The following is an 18,434-nucleotide window of genomic DNA, read 5'->3' as shown; positions in this document are numbered from 1 at the left end:
GGGCTGAGCACACGGTGTTTGAGAAGCGTGCAGTGATGTGGTACATACGTGGGCTTTGCCACGGGAACTCCCAACAGTTAGGAATGTGGTTTTATGGGCAAAGGCCCCTGGGTCAGCATGGACCAGGGGCAGGGTCTGGGCATGCTGGGCAGGTTCCTGACGCCAGGGCCCAGCAGGGGGCGAAGCAGGCAGCGGTCTCTGCTGTCGGGCAGCTGGCTGGCAGCCTGGGTGCTTTGTGACATGAGCAGGAGCCACCTGTCCCGACCTGCTGGCTTTGCTTGCTTCCCTCTGGGCTGGTGTCATTGTCCGGGGGGCTTTCCCTTTATACAGTCTGACCTGTGAAGCGCTGGAGGAAGAGCGCTCCAGGCTGAGGACGCAGCCGAGCTCAAGGCCACCAAAGCTCAGTGAGCTGGAGTGAGAGCAGCAGGAGACGTGGCCGCAGATGAAGGGCAGCCCTCGTGGGCCATGGGAGGTGGGTGTGCTTTACTCTGAGAACAGTGGTCAAACCCGTGGAGGGTATTAAGCAAGGAAGTAATATGATCCAATTTGTGTTTTAAAGATAGTACATTGTGGTGAATATTCTTCCTCTGCAAACATTTTAATCTATTTCTACATATTATAAGATTATCTACATAGAATATGATTCACCAGGCAGGGCAGGTTTTGTTCTAAGCGCTGAAGAAATATGAGTCGGAAACCGTGCGTCTTTCTCACTTTAGTCCTTACCACCCCTGTTCCATGAACACAGAGGAACACAAATTAATTGAATGGTTTAAAAAGAAAACCCTCCCTGCCTCTGCAGAGCTGATTCATCCATTGTTCTTCCATCACTGATCAGCTGATCTTCTTGCCCTGGGCATTGAGGAAACTGCCGTGGTCCTTTGATTCATCTGTCCCCCTTTCCTGAGATCCCAGCATATGGCCTAGACCTACATGTGACTCATCACTTTGCATTTGTCATTCAGTGATTGCCTTGCCCCCTTGCCCTCATCCTCCATCCCCAAGTTCTTGGGGGCCGGGAACTATGTTGCTCCCCTTTGTATTTCCCCTCATTAGCAGAGAGCCAGGTCCAGAGTGGGTGCTCAGAAAATGGTGGACATGTGAACTGTCAACCCTGTGACCATACAGGGGACTGGCCCCAGTCAGGACACATTGGGGTGTAAAAGGGACTGGGGTGAACGATTGTGCTGCAACAACAGTGTAAAGCTGGGCTGGGCTTGACCCGGGATGTATGCGCCCCGGCGAACATTGTGAAGCTTTATGAACAAAATGGTGAAGTTTCTAATTCTGGGGTCTCTTAGGAGGCCTCATACTCAGTCCATTTGCTGGAGCTGCTTTAGCCCGATGGTCCTCACTGCATGGCAGACGTCATAATATACACAATGTTTCTAAGAAGCAAGGGCATCAAGGTGAAGTCACATAGACTCACATGTTCACAGTGACTTCCTTTTCATGTCTACTTTAGTATTTTTCATTACTACAAAAAGAAGCTCTCAGTTTGGTGCTAGATTATTTTTAACCCCCTCAAGCCCCCACTAATCTTTATTTTCAAATGAAAAGTAAACAAACCTCAGGATCAGGACCTTTGAATAAGAAATGGTACTTGCCAAGGAGCCCTGGTTTCTTTTATTGGATAATGGTGTTAGAAATCAAGACCCGGATGCTAGGTATGCCCATTGCTACTATGTTAGGGTCGGCCTGCGAGCTAAGTGTCGCTGGTTCGATCTTCCAGTCAGGGCACATCAGAGAAGGAAAACTCTGACTCCAAAAAACCTCCGCTGCCTTGCGGCATACCTCTTCAGGGGAAAGGCTAAGGGAGTAAACCCCGACAGAAAATCCGGAGCCGGAGTCCCTAAGGCGGTTTGACGCTGTAGTCAACACCGGCAACTCCTGCGGCGCACCTGAAGCCAAGCTGTATCGACTCCGTCTTTCCCTTGGACCCTTCAGCTGCGAAGAGAGGGGGGGTCTGCTGCATGGGCAACAGCAGACCCTCCATATCACCCTGCCCAGGCTCTGTAGCTTCAGCTTCACTGGAGAGGACACTCCAGCATCATCGCAAGATGTCGATTCAACACGGGAGGAGACAGATACCGTGTCACTCCCGAGTCGGACTGCACAGCCATTCTCGGCGGTGCAGATAGACTCTTAAGAAGCTACACCATCGTCTCTCGAGACGGACGGCTGCCGACGACGACGACTATGTGACACTGCTTCTAGTCCCATCTGACAGAGCAGGAACATATGTGTGTGTACACTAACCTGTGTATATATGTGTATCTATCAAGAATAACAGTATACATATAAATACCATAACCATAGCATAACCAGCTATTTCCATATTAAGCTAAATATGAATTTTTACTAGTGTCTCCAATCTGTTAAGATGGATTGTTTTAGATTCTCCTTTGCTTATCTGTAAACTTTTTCTGCAATAGTGAGAAACCTGTTCTGGCTGCCTGCCATTCCTTTACTTAGTCACCCAGTTCCCGTGTGCATGTACAGCAAATTCAGAATTGTTAACCTGTATCCTGTGGGACACAGTTTAACAATCACAGAACAGCACTTATGCACAGTTTCTTCTGCCTTCAGTTTTACAGACTCCGTTCATTAGCTCAGCACCTTTACCTTCCATCCTCTTCAGTGAGGTTTCTTTCTCCATACGTTTGTACTGTGATTGGACTGTTTTTGTTCTTCTCTATTTAAAAAAAATCGTTTAGTTTAGCCATGTTTTATTCTTGATACTTTTTTCAGACCTATATTCCAGTTCATTAACTCTCTCTTTAACTGGGTTTACTGTACTATCATAAACCTTGGCGTTCTTGATTTTGATTATTGTATTTTTCAGTTATGTGTTTTTAGGTGGGAGAGGAGTTTGCTGGCTCATTTATTAATTTATTTTGCTTTCATTTTTTTCCCCCACTAAAATTTTTGTTTGTTTTTCTATTACAGTTGTCCCACATTTTTTCCCTAATGCTTCCCCGCTTCCTGCCCACCCCTTTTCCCACAGTCAGTCCCCACCCAGTTGTCCATATCCATGGGTCATTTATACATGTTCTTTGACTAGCCCCTTCTTACCCGCTTCTCTCCCTCCCCCCTCCCCCTTGTCAGTTTTAGTCTACTCCTTGTTTACATACTTCTGGTTCAATTTTGCTCATTTGTTTGTGTTGTGCATTAGTCTCCTGTATCAAGTGATATCATATGGTATCTTTCTTTCATTGCCTGGCTTATTTCACTAAAACTGTGTAAATATACCACAGTTTTTTTGATCCACTCATCTACAGGTGGGCACTTAGGTTGTTTCCAGCACTTGGCTATTGTAAATAATGCTGCTATGCACATAGGGGTGCATAGGTTCTTTTGAATTGGTGCTTCAGGATTCTTTGGATATGATTCTAGCAATGGAATTGCTGGTTCAAAAGGCAGTTCCATTTTTAGTTTTTTGAGGAAGTTCCATACTGTTTTCCACAGTGGCCGCACCAGTCTGCATTCCCACCAAGAGTGCACTAGGGTTCCCGTTTCTCCACATCCTCGCCAGCACTTGTTGTTTGTTGATATGTTGATGATGGCCATTCTGACTGGTGTGAGGTGGTATCTCATTGTGGTTTTTATTTGCATCTCTCTGATGGCTAGTGATATTGAGCACTCTTTCGTATGCCTATGGACCCTCTGTATGTACTCTTTGGAGAAGGGTTTGTTCAGGTCCTTTGCCCATTTTTTAAGGGGGTTGTCCGTCTTCTTGGTGTTGAGTCATATAAGTTCTTTATATATTTTGGAGATCAATCCCTTGTCTGAGGTATCATTGGCAAATATATTTTCCCATATGGATGGTTCCCTTTTCATCTTGTTGATGTTTTCTTTTGCTGAGCAGAAACTCTTTAGTTTGATGTAGTCCCTCTCTATATTGCGGTTCACTTATCGCGGCTTCACTGTATCACAGGATTTTTAAAAATATTATATTTAATTATTGTCGCAGATTTTTCGCTATATTGCAGGATGTTGTTAAAGTTACGTAGGTTTAAGAGTGTAGAATATGTTTAAGAACATAAGTAGTGTTTATTAAAGTGTGGAAAAGGTTAATAAGGGAGTTGGAAAGGTTAATAAGGGACTGGGAATGGTTTATAAGTGTGTGGGAAGGGTTTATAAAGCCTTAAAATATATATAAACACTAAAATAAATGTAAGATTCCTACTCCGCGGATTTTCACCTATCGTGGGGGGTTCTAGAATGTAATACCTGTTTTTAGTGAGGGAATACTGTATTAGCACAACTAAATGTTTATGCCCCCTCTGGGCCCCCAGAAACTCTGTCATCACTTTTGCTTCTCTCCCACAGTGCAATCCTCCGGTAAAGGGCAGTACCATTTGTGTTACCTGCTACTGAGCTGGCTCTCACTCCTGGTGACGCAGTGAGTGAGTGATGTCCACAATGTCCTGTCCTCAATAGCCCTGCCCAACCTCTGTAGACTCATGCTTATGGCTTCTTTTATGGTGTTGACCCATCTCATACCAGGTCTTCCTCTTTCCCAGCATTATTTTCCTTTGATGAAATAGCCCTGTACCACTCATCAGCACTTTAAAGTAGGATCCCCTAGTAAAGGAGAGGACCATCCCAGATTCCTGTTTCACCTGTTAGTCTTTTTCCATAAAAGACTGTACCACAGCAACTTCTTCCCGGTCTGCCTGCCAAATCTCTTTGGGAAAGCTCACAGCTTACTTGCCTCTTTCTCCTCCAGTCCTTTTCATCATCTTTTGCTCTGAATAAACCCAATTTCTCTGCTTGTACGAACTGATGCATGGTGGCTCCCACTCAGACATACTACCTGGGAGCAGCCACATTGCCTTCGAAACAAAGCCGCTGCGAATGTGAAGTGGGCCTGGCCCTGCACCAAACAGCACAGGCTCCAGAGCATCACGCTTTGCTCGCCCAGTCAGGAAGCAGGAGAGTTCATCAACGTGGGTGTGACAGCCATCCAGGGTTAAGCTGTGATGGGCATTTCGGGACTTGATAATGGAACTGGGGATAAGAAGGGGGATGAATGGGTTGAGTCATGGAGATGTCTGGGATTGGTGTTGGCTGGTGCAGTTTTGGGAGCTGGGGAAGTCCATGAGGGCCAGCGATTAGACGTCTGGGGTCAGGGATGAGATGAGTGTTGAGTATATATGGGGACGAGTATTGGGAGAGCTGTATGATCTGTGGGTCAGGGATGGCAGGTCTGTGCTCTGGCAGGTCTGTGCATTGGTAGGGTACCCATGTGGGCGGCCAGTGGTTTGTGGACCTGTAGAGCCAGTGCCGTGATGGGGGTGTGGGTAGAAGTGCTGTTTGAGATTTGTGATTTCTGCACCTGCTGATTCAGTGCTTTGTAGAGGTCATTGATGGGAAACAGGGGCTGATAAAGGTCCATCCCACTTCACTGGGAAAGTCCTCACTTTATAATCTCTGCATTTCGGAGGCCACCCACAAGTTGAAGCCTCTCAGATGTTTTCTCAAACCACCATCTCACTCCATCACTCATTCCTCACAGAAGAAAATACCCTTTGAATGTAGGACCTAACACATCTAAAATAATAGGATTATTACTGTCGGTTCCCTCTAGTCAAAGACCACCAGGAATGCCCTCTAGTTGAGTAAGTTGGGTCGATTCCTCTAGCATCTAGGAATATGCACACCCTGGGCATTGTGGGGTCTCTCAGTAAGAGGGTATTGGAAAGGACTTAGAGGATTTGGCCTTGAGGTGGGTGATTTTGAGGAGGGCCTAAGGAAGTGGGCCTTGCGCTGGATTGGATGTTATTATGAAGCAGGGTAATTCAGTAACTGGGAATTTTAATAAATCTTCATCTAGAGAGAGGAAAGACTAGAATGAAGCTAAAACTGTAATAGGTAAAGAGTTGCAGTCACTTATGTTACCTGGGAGCAGGGGGTGTTTGGTATTTTGTGGATTGGACAGTGTTGATGTTTTATCTGTGTTTAGACATGATTTCAGAGGCCTATTTTTGTCTTATTCTGTCATGGTCATATGTTAAGTGGGAGACTTATGAGTGCTAGGGCAGCTCTCAGAGGTGAGGGGCTGCTTTTTCGCTTTCTCATTTAATTTAGCCCTGCTTCTTTCTAAGCTTATTGAAGTTGTTGTACATTCTGCTCAACAAACATTTATTAAACACCTGCTATTTACTTCTTGCAGAGCTTGGTGTCCAGAGAAGAACATGGCTGTTTGATCATTTCATTCCAGGTTTATTTTGATGAAGCCTGGGATGCCCATGTGAAACAGTCTACCTATCGTGAGAATCCTCATTTCCTGTGAATGACTTCAGCCCTATCTGCATGACCCATCCTGGGACTGAGAAAAATTTACCAGGTAAGTATCTTCTTGCATTGTGGTCTGTTCCCGTTGATCAATGGTTCCAACCTATCACTATTTTCTTATTTAGACAACTGCACTATTGAAAATCAGCAATAAAAATTTAAACAAAAAACAAAAAACATCTTAAAATCAACAAAATCAATAGTTTTAATCTATGAATATTGACTTGGCAAGAGAATTTGCTGGATTAGGAGAAAATATGAAAGAGTTCTTAGGATTTTGCTGGTTGCTTCTGTCTAGGGAATACAGGCACGTTCCTCACTTTTGTTTTTGTTTATTCCCATTCTTATTGCCAGGGAACTGCATCACCTGAAGTTAAATCTTTACATATATGTGTCTGTGATTAATGTCTAATGATAAAGTCCTACAAATAGAATTTCTGGCTCAAAGGGAGCAATAAGGTATCAGTAAATCAACAGGAAACATATCCGCATCCATCCAATTAAAAATACACCCTGTCCAAGTTCTATTGATCGTATTCTAAACACATGGTGCTTGCTGACCCTTCTGTAAGAAACAAATGACCTTTTCCTTCAGGGTAGGCTGTTATCCACCTGACTTCTTGTGGTAGTTGTTCCTAGACTATTATGGTAAAAATGATGAGGATGATCACTTCAGATTGATCAGGATCATGCTATTTTAGGGTGCAGAGGCGTTTGAAGATGTGGCTGTGGATTTCACCCAGGAGGAATGGCAGCAACTGGCCCCTGCTTAGAGAGCCCTGTAGAGGGATGTACAGGGATGTACAGGGATGTGATGCTGGAGAACTAGGGCCACCTGGTCTTAATGGGTAAGGGTGGCGACCCTGCATAAAAGTGTTATCCAATCCAGTGCCTCTCCTTTTTCCTTTGATTGAGCTGGGTGCTCAATGATTTTGTGCTCATTTCTTTGCTAGGGCCAGCTGGGTAACTTCATTGTGAGGCTCTTAAACAGCAACCTTTCTTCTTTCTTCAGTGTAGTCAACCCAGTGCTTCTGTGATTTCTCTGTAATAGGGCACCCAGTTTCCAAACCAGACATCATCTCCAAGTTGCAACAAGGACAAGATCCATGAACTCTTGTATCACCTTGACCCCTTTCCCACATGGAATCCTCTCCAAGAGGACTGTACCATTCTGCCTTTCCACCCCTTTCGGCAAGTGGAACCTCCCTGTATAGGGCTGTACCATTTACAAATATGTAAAGTAGAGTTCTCAATGAGGATTTTTTACTTTTCCAAAGGCTTCCTTGCTCTTTCACCAAACGCAATCTTCTAATAGAGGACGTAGCACTCAAACTTCTTCCCCAGCGCTACTGTAAAATCTCTCTGCAAAGCTTGCACCTTACTGGTTGGTATAATCCTCCTTTCCGTCACCTTCTCCCCTCCCATCTCCGCTGGTGGTACCGCGGCACCACGGCTCTCGCAATGAAAGGGTTCCTGCGTGTGCGGAACTGCGCGGCCCCTTGCAATGGCGGGTCCCACTCGCACACAGTGCGTGGCGGCGGCCACAGAGCCTCCTAAACAAAGCCGCCGAGGATGCGAAGTGGGCAAAGCCTCCCAGTACGGATCAGCGCAGGCTCAGAAGCCCCGCGCCCTGCTCACCCGGACAACTAGCGAAAAGAGTTCTTTAATGTGGCTGTGACAGCTGTCCCAGGTTAAGCCTTGACCCACGGCACTTTGGGACTTGATAACGGAGCCGCAGGTCCGAAGGCTGATTCGTGCAATGATGAGTGTCTTGGATTGGCAGTGGGAAGTGATGGTGGAGAAGGAATGTGGGATTGGTGTTCGGTTTATTTGGGGAGTCAGGGATAGTGTGAGCTATGAGATTAGTAATTGGGGAGTGATGTGCCAGTGATGGGGTTGTCTGTGGGATCAGAAATGGCACGTAGGGGGACACACTGGTGGGGATGACTGGGGTCGGTGATTGGTGTGGGGGCTGTGGATTAAATGACGGGGGGGCATCCATGTAGTGGTCAGTGATGTGATGTGATGGGTGAGTTCTGTCAGGTATATGATCGCTAGGCCAGAGGATTCAGCAACTTGAATGGAGAAGTAAAGCAGTAATGAATGGTATCAGGGCATCACGGCGATCAGCCCCAATTTACTGGGAAAGGTTTTTACATACATTAAAACTTCCACAGGTCATAGGCAACTGTTGAGTTTTTAAAGGTCAAATCCCCTCTCAAACCATCACTGCACTCTTAATCTGGCGCTCCCTAAAGAAAGGACCGTTTTAAAACCAGACCAAACAAAAATGATAGGATTATTATGAAAAGTGTGACTTTAGCCCTCTTTCTAAGCTTACTGAAATCATTTTACATTTCATTCAAGAAACAGTTATTGAGCACCTGCTGGATGCCCAGAGATTAGTATGATGATTTCTCCTGATTACTTCCTTCCAGATCTGTTTTGATAAAATCTCCCTGTCATGGGAGTGCTCACTTCCTCTGAACCAGTTCAAACCTGTCTGCATGACTCCTGGGACTGAGAAAGATTTACCAGGTATGTAAATTTCTGCACTGAGGCCAGAAACATTTAAACAGAAAAACATCTCAAAATTAACATTTAGGTCCATGATCTTTGATGGGCAGGAGAGTTTGCTGAGTTGAGGGAAAATATAATAGAGGATGGGAATTCAGCTGCTGGCTCTTCCTGATAAGTAAAGGAGTGCATTCCTTAGTTTTCTATCTGGTCATTGCCATTTGAATTGCCAGGGCACTCCATCTGCAGTTAAATCTTTCTGCAGATCTATCCATGTTTTATTACCTTATGACAACAGTTTACAAATATAATGGCTGGTTCATAGGGGGAAAGGTAAGTTGTTAGTAAATCAACATGTAGCATCTGCACATCTATACAATTAAAAAACTTGGTGTAAGTTCTTTGTGATCAGAGTAGAGCCACAAGAGGACTTCTTTCACATGTGCTTGCTGGACATTCTGTAAGGACCAAACAACCTTCTCCCACAGTCTGGCCTGTCATCCACCCCACTTCTGGTGGTCATTGTTTCTAGACTGGTGAATGTGGAAGCTGCAGTCTGGGTCTGGTCCATGAAAACATCCTCCTGATCACTGGTTTTGCTTTTGTAGGCATCTGTCCTTTTAGAAGAGAGCAGAATATGATGAAGTCCCAGGTGAGTTGCTTTTATTTTTAATTTTTTTAATTACCTCCTTAGTTTTCCAAACAATCAAATGGAAAAGTAAAAGGAGCTAAAATTTGGATTAGGGAATGGGTACAATAGCCAAAATAAAGATCAAGACCTAGAAAGAGTTGCCTCGTATAATAGGTAGATACTGGCCTGAACCATTAAAAAAAATTGATGTACCAATTTTTCTGATCTTTCTTGCAAACATCAGTTACATGATTTGCAATCCTCTAAAGAAAAATCAGGTAAAGTTCCCACAGGAAGAAATGATTTCTAGCCATCTAAGGTCCTTGCATAAGTGCTGGAATACAGTATCTCACCAACATTCATTCCTGTGGTAAATGCAGTAGAAGCTTTCTTGTCGCTGTGTCATTAAATGATCTGTTCTAGAGGGAAGCTATCAATGTCAGGCCAAACTCCTTGAACTTTATCTTTTTGAGCTAGGCTCATCAAACTATTGCCTGTGGGCCAAATCCAACTTTTTAAAAGCAGAGTTTTATTGGCAGCACAGACATGCCTTTGGTTTACATATCGTCGAGGTCTGTTTTCATGCTACAATGGCAGAGTTGGGTAAGTACAATTGAGACCACGTGGCCTGCAGTGATGAAAATATATTCTTTACTGAAAAAGTTTGTTGACTTCTGTTTTAGAGGACCAAACTGATTGCAGAGGCTTCCTGTTGTCAGTTTCATCCACTGGTAATATCTAGGTAACATAGGATGGGTACATTTTGAATGGTCTTCCAAAAAAAGATATTTCTCTGAAAAGGCAGTTCTTGAGTTATAATTATCTGCCAAAAGTGTGGAGAGGAATGCTTCATATCCTTCCCCGAGATTTTGTGTTTATAGGGTTGCTGTTTAACTGAAGGCCAGTTCCTTCTCTGCTCTTCCATTTTCAACAGTCTGTACTATAGTTTTCTCCTTGTCAACATTTGCTATATACATGGTGCAAAAATTTAAAACGATATAAAAAGATAAAAATAAAAAGCTGAGAGACCTTTAACCTTCAAACTACCCTCCTCCTGAGACAGCGGTGTTCATCATTCGGTTTTTGTTTTTAAAGATTTTTAGAGGGACGGGAAGGGAAGGAGAAAGAGAGGGAGGGAAACATGAATGTGTGGCTGCCTCTCGCACACCCACAACTGGCCTGGTCTGCAACCCAGGCATGTGCCCTGATTGGGAATCAAACTGGCATCCCTTTGGTTCGCAGACCTGCACTCAATCCACTGAGCCACACCAGCCAGGGCTAATCATTTGTTTTTAACCTTCCAAACCTTTTATGATATGAGTATAACTGGCAGTGTGTATATGTGAAAGTATAAATATGTGAGTACAAATATTCTTGCACTTTTCTTTTGGAAGAATAATGTTATAGTAAACATTCTGTTGTGTAACTTAATTTTTAAGTTTACTATCCAATATAAAGGTTTTTATGTACATTTTTAATTGCTTCTCATGCCAATACATAGCATTCTCCTTTATTATTTTAGCAGATGTGTAATATTTCCTTGTGGCCTGGTTGATTGGGATTGTTTTCTCATCTGTAAAATGGAGATTATAATCCTCATAGCGTTGTTGTGAGAATTAAGTTGGGGGAAAAAAAAAACCCATGCTTAGAACTATATAACTGGGGACGGTTTGTTCCATATTTAAGTGTGAGCTGTTAATTATTATATCATCATTATTATTGTCAATCTTGAAATCAGCTTTTGTATTAGAAGTCCTTATGTATATTTTATGGTAGAGCTTAACAACTGAGTTCTCTTGTGAAAAGATTGGTTTTTTCGCTTCTTGGACGTCAGTAACTTTTGAGCCGTGTGTCTAGTACAGAGCCATCAGCCTCACGTAGTTATTGAGAACTTGAAATTGGCTAACCTGAATTGAAATGTGCTACAAGTATAAAGTACATGCTGTATTTTGAAGATACAATTTTAACTCACTAGTAATTTTAAAGATTGATTATGTGTTAAAATTATGTTTGGAGATATTGAGATAAATATATATTATTGAAAACCACTTTTTGAACTTGGCTGGTCTAACATTTTGCTTTCATTTCCCCCATTTTTTCCATTCTCCCAGTCATCCAATCTGTAAAAATTATAGATGATAAAAGTAGAACTTCCCACTGATTATACATGATATTTTTTTCTCAAAAGTAACAAGATTTATACATATGTAGTTAACTGAAGCATTTAAATATCAACAACAAAGCAAAACCAGAAGGTTAGAATTACATCTACTCATATAAGTATTCATATCAGAATAGATTTCCTCTACATTCCATATTTATTACCTTTTTCATGTTATTGTTTTTCAAATCAAAAGAATATAATTGACTAATGCACAAAAATATTATTTTTAACTAAATATCAACTTTATTTTATTCTCTATAATCTTCACTCATTCCTTTGTAGCAAACATTTCTTGCGTACCTGATATGTGTCAAATGCACTGGCTAGCTGTGGTGTTGTGTGAATATTTGTGGAAAGAGACACTGAGATTAAGCCCAGCAAGCAGGATGAGTGGCCAGCAACGAACGGAGGGCTATAACATTCTCTGGTTATCAGCGATTGTTCACAGCCCGACCATTCCTTTTATAGAGTTGCAGAAAAGATTTTTTTTTAAAGTAAAACTAAATAGAAACTAAAAAGGCTTACATAGTAACAAACATTCTTTCCACTAAAAGGGATATACATTAACCTATAGAGCTACACTGGTTTAGCTCAGTGGATTGAGCGTCGGCCTGCGAGCTAAGTGTCGCTGGTTCGATCTTCCAGTCAGGGTACATCAGAGAAGGAAAACTCTGACTCCAAAAAACCTCCGCTGCCTTGCGGCATACCTCTTCAGGGGAAAGGCTAAGGGAGTAAACCCCGACAGAAAATCCGGAGCCGGAGTCCCTAAGGCAGTTTGACGTTGTAGTCAACACCGGCAACTCCTGCGGCGCACCTGAACCCAAGCTGTATCGACTCCGTCTTTCCCTTGGACCCTTCAGCTGCGAAGAGAGGGGGGGTCTGCTGCATGGGCAACAGCAGACCCTCCATATTACCCTGCCCAGGCTCTGTAGCTTCAGCGTCATCGCAAGATGTCGATTCAACACGGGAGGAGACAGATACCATGTCACTCCCGAGTCGGACTGCACAGCCATTCTTGGCGGTGCAGATAGACTCTTGAGAAGCTACACCATCGTCTCTCGAGACGGACGGCTGCCGACGACGATAGAGCTACAGAACTAAAAGGCTTACATGATCCCACTAAGAGGGATAAACATTAACCTATAGGGCTACAGAGCAAAGCGGCAAATCACAAAGGTCCAAGGGTCTGTTCCACATCCGATATAGTTGCTAGAAAAGAGGAGACATTAATTTTCAAGCTTCTTTGTTCTTAGAGACTTGTAAACCGGCCCCCAAGAATTGTATGCGGGTAAGGGTCCAAGGGTCTGCACCACATCCGATGTTATCACTATAGGAAGGAGGCTTAGGTCTTCAGCCCTCTTTGTTCCCTGGCTTTCTGTGACTCAGCCACCAGGAGCCACGTGCAGCTGCTGGCATCAGCAAGACTCGTTTGCAAGTTCATGCAGGCTGAGGTCACAGGACACCTGGGTAGGGGGGCCCGCTTGCAGTCCCCCCGGGAGAGGGCTTGTGACTTTCACCTACACTGCAGAATATCTCAGGAACAATTAGGCATTGTTCTTTTCTGGGAGGAATGAGGGAGAAAAATGTAGTTAACAATGTGGAAATCAACATTGACATACAGACATGAGAGCAAGGAACTGTTATAGTAGAGGGGGCAACTAGCTTTATAAGGAAGCTGGGAATAGGAACAAAAGATTAGATTTAGGAGAAGCTAAGATTATTTTTCTATAAAATCGGAATTAAATTATGATCTTCAAGAATTTTGATTCTCTGTGATTCTCTAAATGTTATACTTAAAGAAAAGGTCTTCTCTCTACAATAATTAATAAAAATTCATGTTTTGTTTTGTTATTTTTATGGTCTTGGGTGTTTTTTACAGTTAAAATATTGACTCCATCTAGACTGTATTTTTTCTGTTTTCTAAGACATAAGATGTGGTGTATTAGTTTGCTAGGGCTGCCATAACAAATTGCGGCAAACTGGGTGGATTAAACATCAGAAATTTATTTTCTCACAGTTCTGGAGGCCAGAAGTCAAAACTCAAGAGTTGGTAGGATTGTTCCTTCAAAGGGCTGTGAGGGATGGATCTGTTCCAGGGCCCTCTCCTTGGATTATAGATGACCATGTTTTCCCCATGTCTCTTCATATCCTCTTCTCCCTGTGTCTGTCTGTCTGTCTCTGTTCAAATTTCTCCTGTTAATATGGACATCAGTCATATTGGCTAGAGTCCACCCTAATCATCTCACACAACTAATTATGTCTGGAATGACCTATTTCCAAATAAGGTGGCATTGTGAGGCACTGGGGGTTAGGATTTCAACATATGAGTTTTCAGGGGATACAATTTAGCCTATTACATGTGGATTCAACATTATTCTTTTCCTGTTGACTCTCTAGTTTTTTCAGTACTATCCATTTTCCTCCTGGTTATTTGAATGCTGCCCTTATCACATTAAATTACCATTTGTATTAGATAGGCATTTTGTGATTTACCTCTTGTTTTCCTGATCTGTCTGGCTAATGAAAGGATTTTTTACTGTTTCTCCCAAATATCATGATACAAAAGTAGGTATTGGTATAGCATTGCATGCTGTAGTAGAAAAAAGAATGATCATTAGATTGAACAGGAATATACTATTACAGGGGTTAGTATCATTCAAGGATGTGGCTGTGGATTTCACCCAGGAGGAGTGGCAGCATCTGGACCCCGCTCAGAGGACCCTGTACAGGGATGTGATGCTGGAGAACTTCAGCCACCTGGTCTCAATGGGTAAGGATGGCCTTCTGCATAACTCAGACGTGTATAACAAATACCTTTCCCTATCAGTTGCTGTGGTTAGGTGGTCCCTGACACATATAATGACTTTTATGGTCTTCATACCTTCTCAAATGGAGATCATTACTCTGCTGTAGACTTAAACTGCACCTTCTCTTCTTCCTTCAGTGTAGTGTATCCCAATTCCTCTGTGATTTACATTTAATAGGGCATCCAGTTTCCAAACCAGACGTCATCTCCAGGTTGGAACAAGGAGAAGATCCGTGGATCATAAAGAGAGACTTATCAAAATGGATTTTTCCAGGTAAAAATTAGGCAGATGGGAGACAAGGGAATTGTAGTATCAGTTTGCTTGTCTTGGTTTGTGTAATTGATTGGTGCCTGAATCTTATGTTTCTGTTCTTATTGAAATTTCTTCTTTGCTCCTGTGCTGAGAATTTAGTAGGCATTCAACTAATAATCAATTAAATAATTGTGAATCTTTATAGGGTGAGCTATTTCTTACCAATTCTCCCTCTTTCATATATATATACCTTTTATGAAAAGGCTTACTAGGCAGTAGAAGGCACATAGGTTGTACTTTAGAAGATAAGACTTCCAGGTGCATGGCTGTACAAAATTAAATATCAAATGCAGTTACTGTTTTTAAGGGTTCAGAGAAAGTTAGAATCTAAAGAGATGCAACAGAATTTGAGAAGGCATTTTTCAGAGCATGCAGCAGTAGCTCTGAAAAACGTTAAGTATTTATGGTGCTGAAGAAGGAGGATGAAGGCAAACTATTGGAGTGTGGTGATGGTGATCGGGGAGTATATGAGTTAGGGAAATATGACTCTTCTGAGTGAACTTTGCTAGTTTTATGTGATATGTATAGAAGGTAAATGTACAGAATGTAGGGAAGATATTTATGAGGAATAGTGGAGTTAAAGATTGGATTTTTGGTTTGAATCTGATACTGAATCCACAACAGGATCTTGGATTTTTTTCTGTTGTTTGTGTCAGTTTTAATTAGGAATGTAGACTGAGGAGAGTTAAAGGATTTGAGTACCAGAGAGACCTTGTTTCTCTGGATAGTAGTGGCAGGATAATAGTAGTTTTATATATATATATGTATATATAATATATTATATATACATATATATATGTAATCTCTAATTACTTATAAAATAAATGAATTCAAAGGGTGAAAAGTGTTTCTATTCAGAAAGTGGGGGAATTGGGAAGATTCTAGAATAATTACTCAAGATTAAAGTTATAATAACCCAGACACCTTTCTGTGTCCTTAAAGTCTAGCTTTTTCATGAATGTATCTCTGTGACATCCTTGTCTGACCATTCACCTCATCATACTATATACTGTACTGTCTTACAAGAAGACTTATCTCCATCCCTGTTTTCTGAGTTCAACTACATTGAGTCAATAATTTGTTTCACCTCTCTGTGTTCTGTTAATTGTTCTTTATGATTGCTTTATTCATCTTTCTTTTCTTTAGACAGGAAATGTAACCTTGACAACCCCCAATCATGTATTTTGGGGTCTTTTTCCTTCCATAATAAGACACTGAAAGGTGTTACAAAGGATGGTTCATTGTACTCCATTTTAAAAGTGTGTCAAGGTCATGGCCAACTGCAGAGATGTCCAGAAAACCAAGACAGACTTTTCAGTCAAGTTACAGTTATTGATAACAAGACAGTGACTATGGAGTCAGGTCATAAATATAATGCTTTGGGGAAAATGTTTCAAGATACTTCAAGACAAAGACCCCATAACGGTGATGCATTTAAAAAGTACTTGAAGTCTAATATTGACCTACCTAGTTGTAATAAGACTAGTTCAAGAAAAAACTCTGATGAGAGTTTTGGATGTGAAAAATTATTTAGCCATGATGTGTCCAGTTATAATCTTGAGAAAATTCAAAATGGAGTAATACCCTGTGATGATAATCAGTGTGGAGACATTTTCAGTGATAAGCAATCCCTTATTCATTATAAGAATGCTGAAACTAAAGAGAAGACCTGTGTATGTGTTACATGTGGAAAAGGCTTTGCTAAGAAGTTACAGCTTATTGTACATCAACGCACTCATAGTGGAGAGAAACCTTATGATTGCAGTGCATGTGGGAAAGCCTTCAGTGAAAAGTTTCACCTCATTGTGCATCAGAGAACTCATACTGGGGAGAAACCGTATGAATGTTCTGACTGTGGAAAAGCCTTCTCTCAAAAATCATCCCTTATTATACATCAGAGAGTTCACACTGGGGAAAAGCCATATGCATGTGGTGACTGTGGGAAAGCCTTCTCCCAGAAATCGCCCCTCATTATACATCAGAGAATTCACACTGGAGAGAAACCCTATGAATGTAGAGAGTGCGGTAAGGCCTTCTCCCAGAAGTCACAACTGATTATACATCACAGAACTCATACTGGGGAGAAGCCATATGAGTGTACTGAATGTGGGAAAGCCTTCTGTGAGAAGTCCCACCTCATTATACATAAAAGAATTCACACTGGAGAGAAACCCTACAAATGTGCTCAATGTGAAGAAGCCTTCAGCAGGAAGACAGAACTCATCACACATCAGTTAATTCATACTGGGGAAAAACCTTATGAATGTACGGAATGTGGGAAGACCTTCTCCCGGAAGTCACAGCTCATCATACATCAGAGAACACATACTGGAGAGAAACCCTACAAATGCAGTGAATGCGGAAAGGCCTTCTGTCAGAAATCACATCTCATTGGACATCAGAGAATTCACACAGGGGAAAAACCTTATATATGTACTGAATGTGGGAAAGCCTTCTCTCAGAAGTCCCACCTCCCAGGACATCAGCGAATTCACACGGGAGAGAAACCTTACATGTGTGCTGAATGTGGAAAGGCCTTTTCCCAGAAGTCAGACCTTGTTTTACATCGGAGAATTCATACTGGGGAAAGACCCTATCGGTGTGCTACATGTGGAAAAGGCTTCATTCAGAAGTCACAACTCACGGTGCACCAGAGAATTCACAACAGTGGTAAAACCATAATGAACTGAACACAGAAAAGCCTACAGTATTAGCTCAAGCCTTAATAAATACTACAACCCTAAATAATTTGATGTTTGTGAAAGACATTACACATAAAATTTTACAAGAGAATTGATGTATGTAGTGAGATGATAACTAATTCTTTCAGCAAAGGTGATGGAAAGTTAAATCAACATGGTATTTAAACCTATGAACTGAATGGTCATTAGAACAGATGTATACAGAATGTTGTCAAATTACATATATCTTATTATACCACATAACAACCAGACATTATGAAATTGCTAATATTAGCTTATAATTTTGGCCATACAGCCCTACTCACCCTATAAAGGACATGAAGAAAGCTTGAGTTAAAAAAAGAAAAAATAAAATCAGTTCCTAGAAATTGCATTATGAGGGACTTAGCTTGACCCTTAAAGATACATGTAAAATTCTTATATAAAGATGGAAAGGTAAGTTCATTGAATTTAATAAAGGTACCGTTTATGTGTTTTCCCATCTCAAGCATATAAGTTGGACTGTACCTCTGGAAGTTATGTGGACCTTGAAATTGATGCTTCTAGACCAGGTCTCCCCTTTACTGTCCTTCACTGGGGATTTGGAATGGTGGAAAGACTTTGGTACAGAACCAAATGGTCTTGGGTTTAAATCCTGGCTCAGCAATTCACAGAACGTGTGACTTCAGGCAAGCCTGCTTCACCTATCTGAATATTTTTTCTTATTGGTAAATGTACAACACAGAGCACATTTTAAATTAATATTAGCTCTTTTTAATCTTTGCTCTCTACCCTTGCTGCAACAGGACGCTAAGATTAATGTTTACAAGACACATCTGAACTTACTTTGTATTCCAGACACCCTCGCTTTTGATATCTTGTTCCTATGACTGGTTCATTTTACTTTTTGGTCCTGGTGGCCTTGATTATTGGTATGTTAAAGTGACATTTTGTTATACTTATTTTAATGTTTTACCTACACTTATTTATATAAACTGTGGTGATTTCACATAAAGACCCTT

The 18,434-nt window shown here is 41.8% G+C and overlaps 1 protein-coding gene across 1 annotated transcript; it reads left to right on the top strand.

Annotated features, from left to right (window-relative positions):
• The first annotated feature begins 8,744 nt into the window (after window positions 1-8,744).
• Window positions 8,745-17,776, top strand: ZNF300 (zinc finger protein 300). Its single transcript, XM_090288433.1, has 5 exons — window positions 8,745-8,838; window positions 9,426-9,469; window positions 14,256-14,382; window positions 14,597-14,692; window positions 15,878-17,776. The coding sequence occupies exons 1-5, from the start codon at window positions 8,808-8,810 to the stop codon at window positions 17,419-17,421; spliced, it is 1,842 nt and encodes a 613-aa protein (XP_090144559.1). The 5' UTR covers window positions 8,745-8,807; the 3' UTR covers window positions 17,422-17,776.
• Window positions 17,777-18,434: the final 658 nt, after the last annotated feature.

The sequence above is a fragment of the Furipterus horrens genome, unplaced genomic scaffold (genome assembly GCF_987537825.1).
Source record: "Furipterus horrens unplaced genomic scaffold, mFurHor1.1.pri manual_scaffold_10, whole genome shotgun sequence".
Classification (NCBI taxonomy): Eukaryota; Metazoa; Chordata; class Mammalia; order Chiroptera; family Furipteridae; genus Furipterus; species Furipterus horrens.
Note: the sequence above shows the minus strand (reverse complement) of the source record. Positions and strands in the feature narration are given on the sequence as shown.